Raw genomic sequence first — 16258 nt, forward strand, 5'->3', positions numbered from 1 at the left:
TTTTCTTTTATCTTTTCATATGTTTTCAGGATAAAAGAAAAACTCCTTGGGCCAGGGATTTAGCTCAGTGGTTCCACTGCCTGCCTCACAAGCACAAGGTCCCGAGTTCAATGCCTGGTACCAAAAAAAAAAAAGAAAAACTCCTTTTTTCTTTTTTTTCAATTTTATTTTATTGGTGCATTTTAGGTATACAATATAATGACATTCATCATTGGAAGTTTTCACCTTTGCATAATCTCTCTTGGTTCTTATTTTTCCCCCTTCCCCTGCCCTCCCTTCAACTGTTCCATCCCTCCTTATTTACAAAGACTTTGTTTCCATTTTTTCATTTTCTCATATTAATTCCATTCCCTTTTTTCCTTTCCCCTACCCCTACCACTTCCCCTTCCCCTTTGCCCTGTTTCTTCCTATTTAACATTGTCTATTATACCTTTTAGTCCTTATTTACACTTTCAGTTTCTCACACTAGAGAAACTATTCAGTATTTACAGATGTTGCCCTATTTATTTCACTTAACAGGATCGCCTCAATGTGCATCCATTTAGCTATAAATGCCTCTGATTTCTCATTTTTAATGGCTGAGTAGTTCTCCCTTTTATTAAAAAAAATACATTTTCTTTATCCAGTCTCCAGTTCATGGGCATTTGGGCTGCTTCCAAGTCTTAGCTATTACAAATGGTGCTGCTATGACCATGGGTGCACATATAGTACTGTGGTATGATACTTTTAATTCTTTGGGGAAGATACCCAGCAGGGGAATAGTTGGGTCAAATGGGGCTTCCAGTTCTAGTTCTTTGAAGTATCTCTATACTGATTTCCACAGTGATTACATCGGTCTACACTCTCACCAGCAGTGGAGCAGGGTTCCTCTTTCCCCACAGCCCCACCAGCATTTGTTATTGGTTGATTTCATGATAGCAGCCATTCTTTCTGGAGTGAGATGGAATAACAGTGTTGTTTTCATTTGCATCTCTTGAATGACCAGTGATGTTGAACATTTTTTCTTATGTTTATTTTCTATTTCTACTTCTTTTCTGAGAAAATTGTCATAATTTCAGATGACATGATACTCTATATAGAAGACCCCAGGAACTCCACCAAAAGTCTTCTAGACTTAATAAACAAATTCAGTAAAGTAGCTGGATACAAGGTCAACACACAAAAATCAATAGCTTTCCTCTACATGAACAACAGACTCACTGAAACAGAAAAAGAGCAAACAATTCCTTTCACAATAGCATCTAAAAAACTGAAAGACGTAGGAATCAACCTAACAAAAGAAATCAAAGACCTCTTCTCTGAAAACTATAGCACTCTGAAAAGAGAGATTGAAGATGATATCAGAAAATGGAAAGACATCCCCTGCTCCTGGGTAGGAAGGATCAACATAGTGAAAATGGCCATACTTCCCAAACTGCTATATAGATTTAATGCAGTTCCAATTGAAATCCCAGCAGCATACTTCATGGACTTTGAGGAAATAATCCAAAAATTCATTTGGAACAAGAAGAGCCCCAGAATAGCAAAAACAATTCTAGGTAACAGAGACATGGCAGGGGGTATCACAACCCCCAACTTGAAACTATAGTACAAAGCTACTGTGATAAAAAACAGCATGGTACTGACAAAGAAACAGACCTGAGGACCAGTGGAACAGATTAGAAGACGCAGAAACAACTCCAGACACACTCAGCCATCTCATCTTTGATAAAGGAGCCAAATACCCTCACTGGAGGAAAGATAGACTCTTTAATAAATGGTGCTGGAAAAATTGGGTTTCAACTTACCAAAGACTAAAACTAGATCTATATATCTCACCATGCACTAAACTAAAATCGAAATGGATTAACAATCTAAATATTAAAATGGAAATGCTGAATCTGCTGGAACAGAGGTTAGGTAGAACTCCTGAAAACATTGGTGCAGGGAAAGATTTTATGAACAAAACCTCAATTGCCCATGAACTAGCACAAACAATGAACAAATGGGATCTCATCTTTTTTTTTTTTTTTTGGTACCGGGGATTGAACTTGGGTCCTTGCGTTTGTGCAGCAGGCAGTGAAACCACTGAGCTAAATCCCTGGCCCTGGGATCTCTTCTTATTTAAAAGCTTCTGAGGTGCCCACAGTGTGAAGAGACACCCCACAATATGGGAAAAAAATCTTCACCTGCCATTCCTCAGACAAAGGTCTACTATCTTGAATCTATAAAGAACTTAAAAAAATCAGACCTCCCAAATTTAAAGACCCAATTCGAAAATGGGCATCTGAAATGAACAGACATTTGTCCTTTTTTCTTATAAGTATAATGATGGGGGGGTCTAGTTTTTATTTGCCTGGGAAAGTCTTTATCTCTGGTTTGTGAAGGTTAACTTTGGTGGGTATTACATTCTTGGCAACCAGTGTTTTTCTTCAACATTCAAAAGATATCTGACTTGCTCCTGCTCTCAATGTTTCTGCTGAGTAATCCACTCACAAACTGATGCGTGTTCCCTTGTATGTGACGAGGAGCTTTTCTCTTGTCATCTTCAAAATTCTTTTTCTTTGACTTTTGAGAATGTAATCATGTGTTTTGGTGATTATCTTTTTATGTTTAATCTATTTGGGGTTCTTTGGGCTTCATGAATCTGAATGTTTCTCCCTCCAGTTTTGACAAGTTTATTATTTTAAATAAACATTCTGCTTCAGTGTCTTTCATTTTTCCTTCTGAAATTCCCAAATGTGTATATTGGTTGCTTGATGGTATCCCACAAGACATGTAGGCTTTCCTCATTCTTTTTCCTTTTATTTTTCTCTTTTTCAGATTGGATAATTTTAATGACCTTTCTGCAAGCTTTCTGACTTCCCTGCTTGCTGGATTCTGCTCTTGAAACTTTCTATTAAATTTTTCAGTTCAATCATCGTGTTCTTCCGCTCCAGAATTTCTGTTTGGTTCTTTTTTGTGGTTCTGTGTCTTTGATAAACTTCTTGTTTTATTCACGTATTGCTGTTTTGATATCACTTAGTTGTTTATTTGTGTTCTCTTATAATTCACTGATAATTATTATAATTCATTTGTCAGACATTTTGTAGTTCTTCAGTTATGTAAGACCTGTTATGGGTGTTTTATTTGGTTATTTTGATGCCCTAGTGTTTACCTGATTGTGATCTTTGTTGCCTTGCATTGGTGTCTGTGAATCTGAAGAAACAGGCTTTTCTTCCCCTCCTACTTATCCAGAAATCCTGAGCAAGCGGCTAATGGCATCTGTCAGTGGGCTTGCAGGCTGGTTGCCTGGGTCAGTTGGTAGATGGGCCCAGTGCTTCAGTCCACAATTAGTGCCTGGTACCAGGTGGTACCTGGGTGTCTTTTGGATCAATTTTGGAGGCATAGTTGGCTAATTCCATAGCAGGAAGGTCATGGTAAACACAGATCAGAAAGAGAGAAGGGGAGCTAAGTGCATGAGGCTCTTGGGGGGCATTTTTGATCTAAACTATTACATTGGAACTGTGGATGCAAGCTTGGAGTTTAGATTTACAGAACGGACATAGTGATTGGGTCCATACTTGCAGGCATTGAACTTGTGTCCACAAATGAGGGTGTGGAGCCTGGATCTGTAGAGGTTAGCCTGATACCAACAGGGTTCACTGGGGTGAGCCTGGTAACTGGGTCTATTGATGTCTGTCTGAATTCTGGGTGTATATAAATAAACTGGTGCTGGGTCATCCTGAGCCTGGGAACATGGAAAGAAAACTGGTTCTGTGACCAACCTGAATCCTAGAATCAAAAGGATAAATCTGAAGATTCAAGTTTGAGGAAAACCTGGAATCTGGGTCTTCAGAAGGCTGCCTGATGCTGGAATTTGCTAGTGTTCACTGATATGAGCTTGGTTGGTGGTAGGGCTAAAGTTGCCAATGTTAAGTTCTCATTTTGTTCTCTTTTTGCTACAAAAAAAGTAAATCTCTCTTCTTACTATGGAGACTTTGGCAAAGGGTGACATGGATAACTGAAACTATCCGTCCTACCCTCGTCAATGTGCCTTCCTACTTCCATGCTTCACCCCAGTACTGTAACCTTGGACCTGCGTTCCTTAATCCTTCTGAAGGTACCACTCTATCCAAAAATAGTTGTTCAATTCAATGTTTCTGAGAGTAGATATGCACTGAACACTAATACTCTGCCATGTTGCTGATACTATTATCCGTATATGATTAAGGCTTTTAAAATATTACTTGGATCTACCTGAAGAGAAGAGATAAGTGGGATTTTCAAAACAAAAAAGATCCGTTCAAGGCCAGGATGAAAAGCCACTGATATTGTGCATTATGTAACTCTCAGAATCTCCATTCCTGGTCTGCAGGGCGAATGTGAATTTAGAAGCCCTAAAAGTATGAAGCATTGAGAGAGATGGGGAAGGGAGCTGTTGACAGTGGAATTAACATGAATCAACTAAGAACCAGTTACATTGACTTTTTGATGTTTTGAGGCACAAAATGAAAAGGAGAAACTAAAAGCAACAATTTTGTTATTAGTTCAAAATGAAAATGGATGAGGAATGTATGAAATTTTTCTTTATCTTCCTCCCCTCATCTATACACTTTGGTTCCCGTTCTTCTAGCACTGGGGAGAGACACTGAATATATTGGTAATTTCATGAACATAATTTGCAGTAGATAGCCGAGTTGCCACATTTTGCTCATTTTGCAAGAAATGGATTTTTTTGGTTTGTAATCCTCAATGATTCCTTAAACCAATATAATGAGGAAGTCTATAATATGAGAAATATTTAACACTATATATATATATATATATATAAACTATATGTATAGTTAGTTAGTACATAACATATATTTAATTTTTTTTACCTTTACAGCTGGCTAAAAATAAAAAGGAAAATGATTGGTGATAAATAATATTAAAGGTTACTTGTTAGGAATCCAGGTGTATATCTTAATATGTATTCTTGCTGTATTTTAACTAAATAGCTACTTGGAATTGTAAAGGGAAATACTTGGTGATTGACAATATTATAGATTTTTCTACTGGGAACCAGTGGTTAGTAAACGCATATGAATTTCAGTATTTTTTTTGTATCAATTGTCTAGATTGCATGTACAAACCAACATCTTCCCAGTGAACTGTGTCCGAAGGAACCCCATTACATGAAACCTGTCATTGTATAGTCCTAGCTACTAGACAGTCACTTTACCAGATAATTTACCATAACTTTTAATTTTCAAATTAGCAATTGCTGCTACATATGGTTTTGCTTTAAAACAGTGACTAAATTATAAATGAGCATTTGTCTTAAATAGGATATTTTATAGCATAGGAAAATATATTATGACTTATAAAATAAAATTTGTACAAAACATGAGTAAATTATGGTCAGACTTCATTTGTTTGCTTTATGTAAGTTGTCCACCACCAACACTGAACAGTTGACAAAACAATAACCACAAACCGCATCCAGTTAAATCAGCCAGCTTTCCATGAATGAAAGTAGAGCACGTCATATATGAGGTTAATGAGAAATCTGTTCTCCAAGTCTTTATCCATTAGCTTCAGGATTGGATTAATAATGTGTAGAGATCACAGTAAATGTCAGTACGAAGATGACAAAGGTGATATACACCATTGCCATTTGTACGCTAAAAGTAGCATTTAACTAGAAATATTCAGTGCCCTACAGGCTTTTATATTGACTCCAGTCTTACCTCTAGGGTCAAAAATATCAACAGAAAGATGATGAAATAGAATATTTCATGTATCCCCTTGCACATTAAAGTTTTATAGGATGTTTCATGGGCAATTATAACCTCTTCATGCTTCTTTTATTACTGTGACACTTCCAATTAAATGAAACAATCATCTGCAACCAATAGGGGGTTAATGTTTTTACAAGGTGCTTTTTCTATCAGAGTATAAGTAAAGATAAATCAAACTAATAACTGTGGGCATTAATGAATCCATTGCCTCACAGTTACTGTACATTCAGTGGTCTACCCCGTCCCATGTAGGAGTAATTCAGATAAATATAATGGAGGCATTTAGGTCTGAAGCATAGTTTTAAAGTCATAAACACACTGTTATAAGTTTACTGAACTAATATATATAAGACAGAAAATACCTCTAAGGGTAAAAATTGGTATCAGCTTACATCAAAAGCACTAAAGAAGAGCATTAAAAATAGAAATTTGCAGAAAGCCAGCTGATCACTTCAATTTCCTCTAGTTTCTTCTTATAGAAGGAAATAAAAAGGACTAAGATGTGCTATGTGTATGATGATATATGTACCAACTCCCCTCAATAAATGCATTCATTATATATTGGGAACACATACTAATAAAAAATTAGAGAACTGAGCCATGGACAGGTTAAGTACTTTAGTCACGCCACTGTGAAATAATTTGATTTTACAATGAAATAACTGCTCTAATTGCGTGTGATTCTCCCATCAATTTCAGTATCATTTGGTAGGTTGCAATGATGGAATCTAATTTAAACATATTTATACTATCTTCTTATTAAAAGACCAAAGGCTTTGGCAATACAAAAAAAAAGCCTCAGGATTTGAGATGATTCCCATTCTGCTCTAAGGTATAGATACTACTGAAATATTCACACAGGAGATACAAGTATTTTCCTCCTTAATGTCCATGGGTAAGCATAAAATCCAGTGGGGGAGGAGACATAATTCTGAGAAATCTTATTAGGGCATCTCTAACTTGCGATAGGAGTTGTCAGCATTTGTAGCATGGTGGTCTTAGAAATGACTTCAAGAGAAGTAAAAGAACACTACCTAACTTACTATCCTCAATAGTACATGATATAAGGTTGTAGTAATAATGAACTCTAAAACATAACATGCACACTCCAAAAATGTGGAATCTAAAGCCCTAGCCTACACGTGTGGCTTTGGGCAAATTACCCAGCCTAATGAGACACTTCATTTAACAAGTGGAAGTCATACATCATCTTTCTTCTTAAATTTATGGTAATAATAAAATATTGAATTATGAAAGCAATGTATTTTAAAGGCCTTTATAGATTATCATTGTTATCATAGCATTTTTCTGATGAAAAATCAGACTGAAAAATCTGTTTTCCAAATCCTTATCCATAAATTTCATCTATTTGATCTATTAGTAATCACTCTAAAGTGCAAGGTCCCAAGTTCAATCCCCGGTACCAAAAAACCCAATCTATTTGATCTGATTAATACTATATAAAGATCACAATATGTATGTATCATAATTATTAAAGACCTATAGTAACTACAGGGCTTTAGTGATTAATAAATAGATAATGAATGAATGAGATTTATTCATAGCAGAATCTACAATGATAGAGTCCCCAAGTGATTTAGATGGGATTTATATATTGAAAATCAGATTATTCAAGTAACTCCAGACCACCTACTGAAAGCATCCCAGGAGACCTGTCAAGTTATAAGAACAAAACTGTTGATTACAAATGAAGTCCAGAACTTGACTCTGGGTTTACTAGTAACCGGAAAAGGGAAGGGAATGTGTGAGTTATTATTTGAGATTCAAAGAGCAAAACCTGTTTACTTTTAAATAAAGGTATTCTTCTGAGTCCTAACTTACCTGGCTAGTAATAACTTTTCTACTTTACTAGTCCAATGATTGCTGTTTATATTAGAAGTACATAATAAGCAAAGCTGTTTTACGTTTAGTCATCCAAATGAGTAAAGGAGTTTGGAGAAAATAATTAAAATGTATTGTTTAAATTCGCCTCAAATGTGAAGGGCCAGAAAAATGAACTATTTTTTTCTACAAGTAGGCATGCCCAGGGCAACCAAAGTAAAGAGGTACATGTCTAATTAGTGTGTTAGTCACTAGGAATGCCTTTAAAGCTTTGGAAAATTTGTCTTGCGTTAATTTGCATAGCTGGTTCTTATTCAACACTTAATTGCATTTCTCCTTTCAATAAGCTTGTTTCTCTCCACTCAGTTTTTAACCACTGCAGAGATGGTATTTTTAAATTCTCAAAATTTAAAAACTAAGTAGAACTCTTTGCTATAATCAAGTGTTAAGAACTAACCAGAATTCCGATCAAAGATATTGACAGGAATCAGTATTTATTATGGCCAAGAAAAACAAGTAAGTATTTCCTAGATTATCAAAATGTAACATATTTTCAGAGTAGTGGGTTTTTATCATCCTTGGCTTATTTTTCACATTTTTTGGCAGGGATGTTATTAATAATGGTAATAGTAATTAATAGTAGTGGTAGACATGTTAGGAATTGCAGTAGCTGTTTCTCCTTCACTGGTTATAACAACTCTAATATTCATAGAAGTTATAATTTATAGTAATGTTGCAATAATGGAAATTATAACCATAACTCTTACTATTAACAAATGCTTCTGTATTTTAACTTAGTTCTTTGGAAACAATGTGAAATTTTACTTTGGAAATATGGGTAATTGTAGTCTTTGAAAACTCTCTGAACAAAGGAAGCAACAGTTAATTGTCCCCGTAATATGAAAATTGAGTTACAGAGAATAAAGAATAATATCTTGCCGAATCTTTGTTGAAATAGTGAGGGATTCATGTGTATATCTCATTTATTTTAAACATTAACAGTAATAATTACATAGGCAGAATCTAAAGAGGTTGATCTAGAGAAGTTGAGAGTAGAACACAGATTACCAGCGACTGAGAAGAGTAGGCTGAATGGTAAGAGACTGACTAACATAACATGACAGTCATATAGAAGGAAGAAATTCTGGTGTTCTATGACACGGAAAGTGAATATAATTAACAATAATGCACTGTCTATCTCAAAGTAGTTAGAGAAGATTTTTAATACACTCAGTATAAAAATATGATAAATGCATAAGGGGATGGATATGCTAGTTACCCCAGTTACCCCAAGTTGGTCTTTGTTCAATACTGTATAGCCATGAATCAAAACATGTGGTATTGGGGCCGGGGATTTCACTCAATGGTTCTGGTGCCTGCCTCACAACCACAAGGTCCCAAATTTGATCCCTGGTACCAAAAACAAAAAACAAAACAAAATACCCATTACATGATATTCATAAATACATGCAAATATTATGTATCAATCAAAAAATTGTTTAATGAAAAAAGAAAAATAAGTATCTGAAATCATCAAATTTTGTAACTCTATTTCTAGGAATTAGTGCTGCTTTTCTTATGTAGTTGTTTTGGAAAATGGATTTGGCACTGATTTAAAATTATCTTCCTGCCTTGAATTACTTCCCTCTGTCCCCTAAGTTAAAGAGTTTCTTCTGTTAGTGCATAGAGATACAGAGAAGGGCTAGAGCCATCTGGAGCTGTCCTCTCTGAAAAAATTCTGTCACAGTGCAATTCAAATATTTTACTTAAAGGTTACATCTGTTGAATTCTTGTATCCATTTTAACAATGAAATTTTAAATACATGCTGATGAGGATAAGAATAAAAATAAATCAGCTGGGTATTTAGCTCAGTGACATAGTGCCTGCCTCGCAAGCGCAAGGTCCTGAGTTCGACCCCCAGTACAAAGTAAAATAACAGAAATAAATCATAGACCCCCCAAAACAGTTAACCTTTATGTTTATAATTTTAAAGTTGTGGCACTAGACTTTGAACATTAAGAATATGACCAAAAATCTAGACAGAAATAAAATAGAAACAATAACCATATCAACATAATGTTTCCTAGTAAAGAACTTTCAAGATCTTTTTAATAAATAAAAAATGATTTACTAAATCTGTAAATAACTACAGATTTAATTCTACAATAGCTTACTTAAAAACCACAGTTCAGAATTTGGAGAAATAAACACCACAATATGCCAATAAAATCATAAGTGAGGTAACACTACTTTGACACTTAAATACCACACAGTTATTTAAGTGATTTTAAAAAATCTTGTATGTTTTATTAATTCTTGTGAAAATAGAAAAATGATCGATAGCAGCCTCAGATAGTTAACTCATGATTGCCTAATGACAATTGCATTGTCACAAATAATTTGTTTTGCATTTTATTGTATAATACTGTGTGTGTCCATTTGCATATTTATACTTAATTGTGCATTTCATAGATTAATATTTAAATCACTTAGCATTCCCTGAGCTGGCTTTCTTTCAAGCAGCTAAAGACTTTGGAGGCAAGGAGCCAGTATAGGATTAACAATTTGTCATGGATAATCCACAAAGTAAATAAATGTAGTGTGAATAATTGAAAATGGGTTAGAATCATAACATAAGAGCTATTGAAAGTTAATTCAAAGACGAAGTCCTCCATAGTAAATTCTGTCTCATTATCCAACTGCTAGCATAGACTGGCATTGATAACTCTCTAAATAGAGGCACTTGTGTGTTGTCAATATTTTGCCATCTTATCTGGAAACATACAGACTTTATCTCCTTGATAGGATTCTACTATTATAAAGGCTTGAGCAATCTGAGAAATTTGAAAGCCTCACCATGGGTATGTAGCCCTCTTTCAATTAAAAACAAACAAAAGGAATAGAAAATATTCTCTGCACTTCAGCATGTGACATTTCTAAAATGTCCTACCCTAAATTCGCAGTTTAAGAAAATCCAAATAAATATCATGAAAATAAATGTATTTGTAAAAGGGACTTTCATACTAGTTAATGTCAAAATAATAAGGGACTAATAATAGAAAATCTGAATATTTGGGTGTTTGTAATACTATATTAGCATTTTTCATCCTAATTATTTTTTCTAGGGAATAGTCACTTTTCCCACAATTAAATTTGTACACCTCATAGATTTCTGATTTTTCAGTCTGCAAAGTACTTCCAAATTATATGCCAGGTGTTATTAATCTAGACTAAGACATTATTTCCCTGTATAAAAATGTAACTTACGATATTTTATTTTCAAAATACGATTGTGATTTAGTTGGAGATATTTTAATATCAGTTTCATCTGAGTGTCTTTTTCTTAACGGATGTCATGTTTCCCTAATTCTAGGCTTCATATACACAGGAGAAGTTGTGCATCGAATGCTCACGGCCACTCAGTACATTGCACCTTTAATGGCAAATTTTGATCCCAGCGTATCCAGAAATTCAACAGTCAGATATTTTGATAATGGTGCGTATTGGTTAGCCTATTTTGTTGAATGTACATTTTGAAACATCAAGCATGAGATTCATGTTAACATTTCTGTAAGACTTTGGGGTTTTCTTGCAGGTTGGTAGCTGGGGCAATTCTTAAACTACAAATGTCCTGAAACAGCAAAGAACACTGTTAACCATTAGGATGTCATATAAAGCACATGGCCAGATGGTCCTCATTCTTCATTCATTCTTCATTCATTTTTCATTCATTCATTTGATAAATGTTTCTTAACACCTTATCTGCAGTGTAATAGAAGAGTTGTTCTAGATAACCCCTCGAGGAAAGCAAATACATTTATTTAGATCCAGTTTTGAAAGTATTTCCTGTTTTAAAAATCCACAAGAGTACAATTTTGCTAGTTCCAATCTTTAAGTGGAGGCAAGTAGCGTATTATGTGATATTAACAACCTATGAACTCTAGTTATCCATTAGATGAACACATCTTTTTACAAATATAAGGTAGTAAGTATTTAAAATATACTTAAAAATAAAATTTTTCTGACTTTAAAATATTAAATAGATCCTGTCAATATTTATCATGTGTGCTGACAACAATCTATCCCTATATTGGGGGGGGACAAATAAAATAGGGAAAACCTAAAATATTTTATTAAATGTCATTAACATCCAAATAAGAATTTCAGCACTCTAGGAGGCTGAGGCAGGAAAATAACAAATTCAGCTCCATCTCAGGCAACTTAGAAACTCAGCAAGAGCCTGCCTCAATATATTAAAACAGCTGAAAAAAAAAGGAAAGAAAAAAAGGGAAAAAAAGAAGAAAAATATTAAAAGAGCTGGAGGTTTAGCTCAATGTGGAGGCCCTTGGTTCAATCCTCAGTACTGCCAATAAAAATTATCATTATTATTAATTGATCATTGGTAATGTAAATAATATCATAATAAATAATCTTATAATAACAAATAATGTTAATATTAATAATATTACATGAAATCCAAACAATAAATTCAAGGTCTTGGAGGCAAACTTTTTTTGTTTCTATGTCTCATTGAAAACTTTATCTTTGGTAGAGAAAAGAAATTATGGGTAAAATAATATATTTTAAATAATTTGAATCACATCAAAAATGTAAAATGTAAATATTAGCCATAATAATTATTTGTCTGTTATTTTAAGAACTGATATATTTAATTCTTCCATTTTTTTTTTTGTTCACACTCCTAAGGTGGTAATGCATATGAATGTACAAGTAGCTTGCAAGTATATTTGAGGCACAAATCCAGCTAAAATTTTACGTGGAGCTTACTCTGCTCGCTCATACAAAATCACCTTAGAAACCTACTTGAATTAAGAAATGATTTGATGAAAGTTGATTATTTCCTAAGCGCTCTCACTTATTCAATGTTAGGGACATTGATTTATGAACACGGGATTCTGAGGAACAAGTTTTTATATAATTAGTATCAAAATCATAAAGTATGCTTAATGACTCTCCCCTTCATCTATTCTCTCATATACTGTCTTCCTAGAGAGCTCAATATTTGAACTTGACTCTTATTTCAGTGATTTTTTAAAAATGTATGTGTATCTTTTCATCTGGCTCTAAATTCATTGAAAACAAAGGCTATGTCTCTGATGAGAAAACTACCTCAGTTCCTGGCCAACATACCTAAAGTAATAGGTCCTTAATAAATACTCAATGAATGGATAAATAAAAAATAAATAAATATAGGAGTTTTAACTCCTAAGAATTGTAACTATGTTACTACTAAAGAATTACGTTTTTACCTTATTAAATACTTTCTGTGGAATGAAAAGTGGGAATACTGAGTCTCTACAATATGATAATGAATGATGAGTAATTATTGTGTGTTTTTAATAAAGGAAGTACTTTCCAAAACTGTAAGACTCTTCACAAAGTCCTGTTTCAGCAGCATGCTGAAATATTCTCAACATTGATTGGCTAGGATCATTGATACAATGCGTAAGGCTGACAAGCAGCATTTTAGAAAAGCAAAACACCTCTAGAGGAGACAGCAGCAGGTTAGCATCTTTCTTTTATGATATTTCTATAAGAATTAAAACACTAGATTTTTAAAATGAGTTGATGCTTGGAAAGGCTGTAGCTTGCCTGAGTGGTAACTGTGATCTAAATCAATCACAGAATATTAATGCACAAAAAATGGCAAAGCAATAAAAGTAACCACTTTTACTAGAAAAATAATTTGATGGCTCATAAAGAATAAACAATGCAATATAATTCTTATCAGTGACCAGAAAATCTGATCAAGTTTAGAATCAGAAAATTTGGAGTTGTTAATGACCTTAAGTAGCACTAGTTCATCCTAGTTCTGTTTTTGTTTTGAAGTTAAAGAACTGGTATCTGTTACTGATGAGGCAACTTTATTATGGTTAAGGAAACTCTGTCCCAGTAGGATGGTTTAGCAGCTCATGTGGTCTGATTAGTGCATTTAAGTAGCTTCCGGCTCTTTGGAAATGTAGATTTAGTTCTTCAGTGCATGATTTTCTTTTAATCATATATTCTCTTACATCATAGTTTTTCAAGGAAATTGCCTTCCCGGTCCACTTACCAGTTTCCCATACAATGCATTGCTTGAAAAGCAATATTTTGAGTAAGGAACTGGTTACAAAAATACTAAGAAGCAGATCAGAGCCAACATTTATTTCTAAATGCCACTCCCAGTCACCTGCCTAGAGCAATATTTAATAAAAGGTGAAACTTGAAATATTGTTTCTTTGATAACAGAATAGAAATATTTAGCTTATTTTAAAATTTAATGAAAACATATATACTCAACAATCTTTCTGCTGATATTGTGTAAGAGCATTGAAATCAACAAATACCGGAGGAGCTATACCATAATAGAATATAAAACTTAACATTTACAGTGTTCTTTCTTAAAACTTTCTGCTAACATGACAGTGTTAGGAATAGCTTCATTGGGATTTTCATTAAAACATTTGGCTAATTCATGTAGAACTCTCACTTTCACTGTATTTTCTTGTATTCAATGCAGAACACCCTTGAGGACAAGAGTTATGGCTTCCCGTGTTAGAGGAGAGGAGGGAGCAGTGCACACAAGTTAGCTGTAGCCATCCTTACACAGAAGGATTACGGAGGCAGGACTTCGGTCTAGGTCCTCTGCCATCTAGCTCTTGCTACCACTGCACCACAAGGCTGTGATAGAAATTAAAGAGTGAGACAAAGACTGAAGCTTGAGAGTTAAAAACATGGGGCATGCAGAAGAAGTTTAGAGTCATTTCATGTGCAGAAAGCCTTGTAATCACAACATTATGGGCAGTTTCCCTCCTGGCTCAGATTACCTTCTAGCCTTTTCTACCTTAAAAGAGATGGTAGCATAGACCTGGACATGCCCATGGAAGGAAAGGCCTTGGGTCTTCTTGGCCAGAATCCGTGATGTTTCGCTCTGGCTAAAAGCACCCAGATCAAGTTCAATAACATTTTCTTAATTTCTAAATTTTTCCTCCAAAGAAATACAGTTTGTCTCTATAGTTCAATATCCCTTACATATTCACAATTGGATATTCAAAATATTTGAAGTGACAGTATATTTAAAGTTGTCAGCTAACTCAAGAATTTTTGTACATTACTAACAGCACAAAATGCTTGCTGAAAATATTTTGCCACATGATAGTGATTTATTTTTTTGAATCACATATCTTCTACAGAAGGTAAGCTTTGCTCTCTTAGTTCTGTGTTTCATTTTTAACACAACTTTTTGACAGCAAGACTTTTTTAACCAAAGAAAAAATCCAACATCTAGAACTAAGCAGAGGGCTTACCTGCTTTGTTTTCTTAAAAAAAAAAAAATAGAATGCACCAGGTCAGTTGCATAGAAAATATGAATATTCATTGGTGATTTGAGTATTAAACAGTTTTTCAACTTATATTTCATGTTAATAGTTTCATAGTAAACACTGGCAGATTGAGGCATCAGATTTTAGCATACAGCCTGCAGATTCACCCCAGTGCACTTCAAGGGGACTTCAGAAATCTTAGCTCAGGGTTCTTCAAGCTACCTTGCAGCTCCTGGAAGCCATACAACAAAGACAGAAATGCAGGCATTGTGAATCAAAGAAGAAAATTCCCACTACTGTTAAAGGAACTTCTTCAATGTGGAAGAATATAACTAAGTATGGAAAAGACATTGTCACATCTTTTATAAGTGGGCCTGGGTTTTTTGAGTATATTCCTTCTTGGCATTTATCAAACGTATTTGAAGTTCATTCAATCCACTTGGGCTGTTTTGAAAGTGGCTCATGGAAATTTAAGCAGACAGTGTCCATTAACATTAATGAAATTCCTAAGGCAAAATTCCCCCATACTGGCTTGGCTCAATATTAACCTTAGTATGAGGTTAGAGTTTTACCAAATATTTAGAGAATATTCAATCCTTTAAAAGCGATCCTAAATGCTATTTCAATATCAGAATTCCAATTGACCACATAAAATTGAAATAGCATAACTACTGTCTTTGGAGGCCAGACTAACATTCCTGTGAATTGATTCATATTTTTTTCTCATTGCATTTCTTCTTTCTCCCATTAGGGACAGCACTAGTTGTCCAATGGGACCATGTACATCTGCAGGATAATTACAACCTGGGAAGCTTCACATTCCAGGCAACTCTTCTTATGGATGGACGCATCATCTTCGGATACAAAGAAGTAAGTCATGTTTGGGTGATTTCCCTACCCTTTGACCTGGACCATGATCCTTTGCTTCAAGTGTCAAGTACATTATGTTTCAGTAATCAACTTAAAATATTGTTCTTACCAATTGATTTCTTTCACTTAAAAAAAATCTTTTTATGTTCTGGGTAGCACTGATATTTAATTTTGGGGGGTTTGGTTTTATTTTGTACTCTGATATCGTTGGCATTATGGTTCAATAATTTTATAAAGTTACAGAATAATTATAGTGAAAGTACTAAGAAAAAAAATTCTGACTTGGAAGAATTTCTCATCTGTATCTAAATGTTCATATTGTTTTTCTTTTGTTTTTGGCCTTGTTGATTTCTGTGACATTTTCTGGTTCTGATTCCAAAAGTATTAGTAAACATAAAAACTTGACTAGCTCAGTAATTCAGTACTGAGGGTTCTAGGATGGTTGCGTCTACAATCCCTTCGGCTAATATTTATTGAAA

General features: G+C 34.3%; 1 protein-coding gene across 1 annotated transcript in view; it reads left to right on the forward strand.

Annotated features, from left to right (window-relative positions):
- Plxdc2 (plexin domain containing 2) overlaps positions 1 to 16258 on the forward strand; it is a 429295-nt gene that overhangs the window by 294905 nt on the left and 118132 nt on the right. The window contains exons 5-6 of the mRNA XM_004859945.3: positions 10961 to 11083; positions 15661 to 15779. Of these exons, the coding sequence (XP_004860002.2) occupies positions 10961 to 11083; positions 15661 to 15779 (242 nt within the window). The remainder of the gene's footprint in view (positions 1 to 10960; positions 11084 to 15660; positions 15780 to 16258) is intronic.

Source organism: Heterocephalus glaber, unplaced genomic scaffold (genome assembly GCF_053883595.1).
Source record: "Heterocephalus glaber isolate CG9 unplaced genomic scaffold, H.glaber_assembly_v1.0 deba00000768, whole genome shotgun sequence".
Classification (NCBI taxonomy): Eukaryota; Metazoa; Chordata; class Mammalia; order Rodentia; family Bathyergidae; genus Heterocephalus; species Heterocephalus glaber.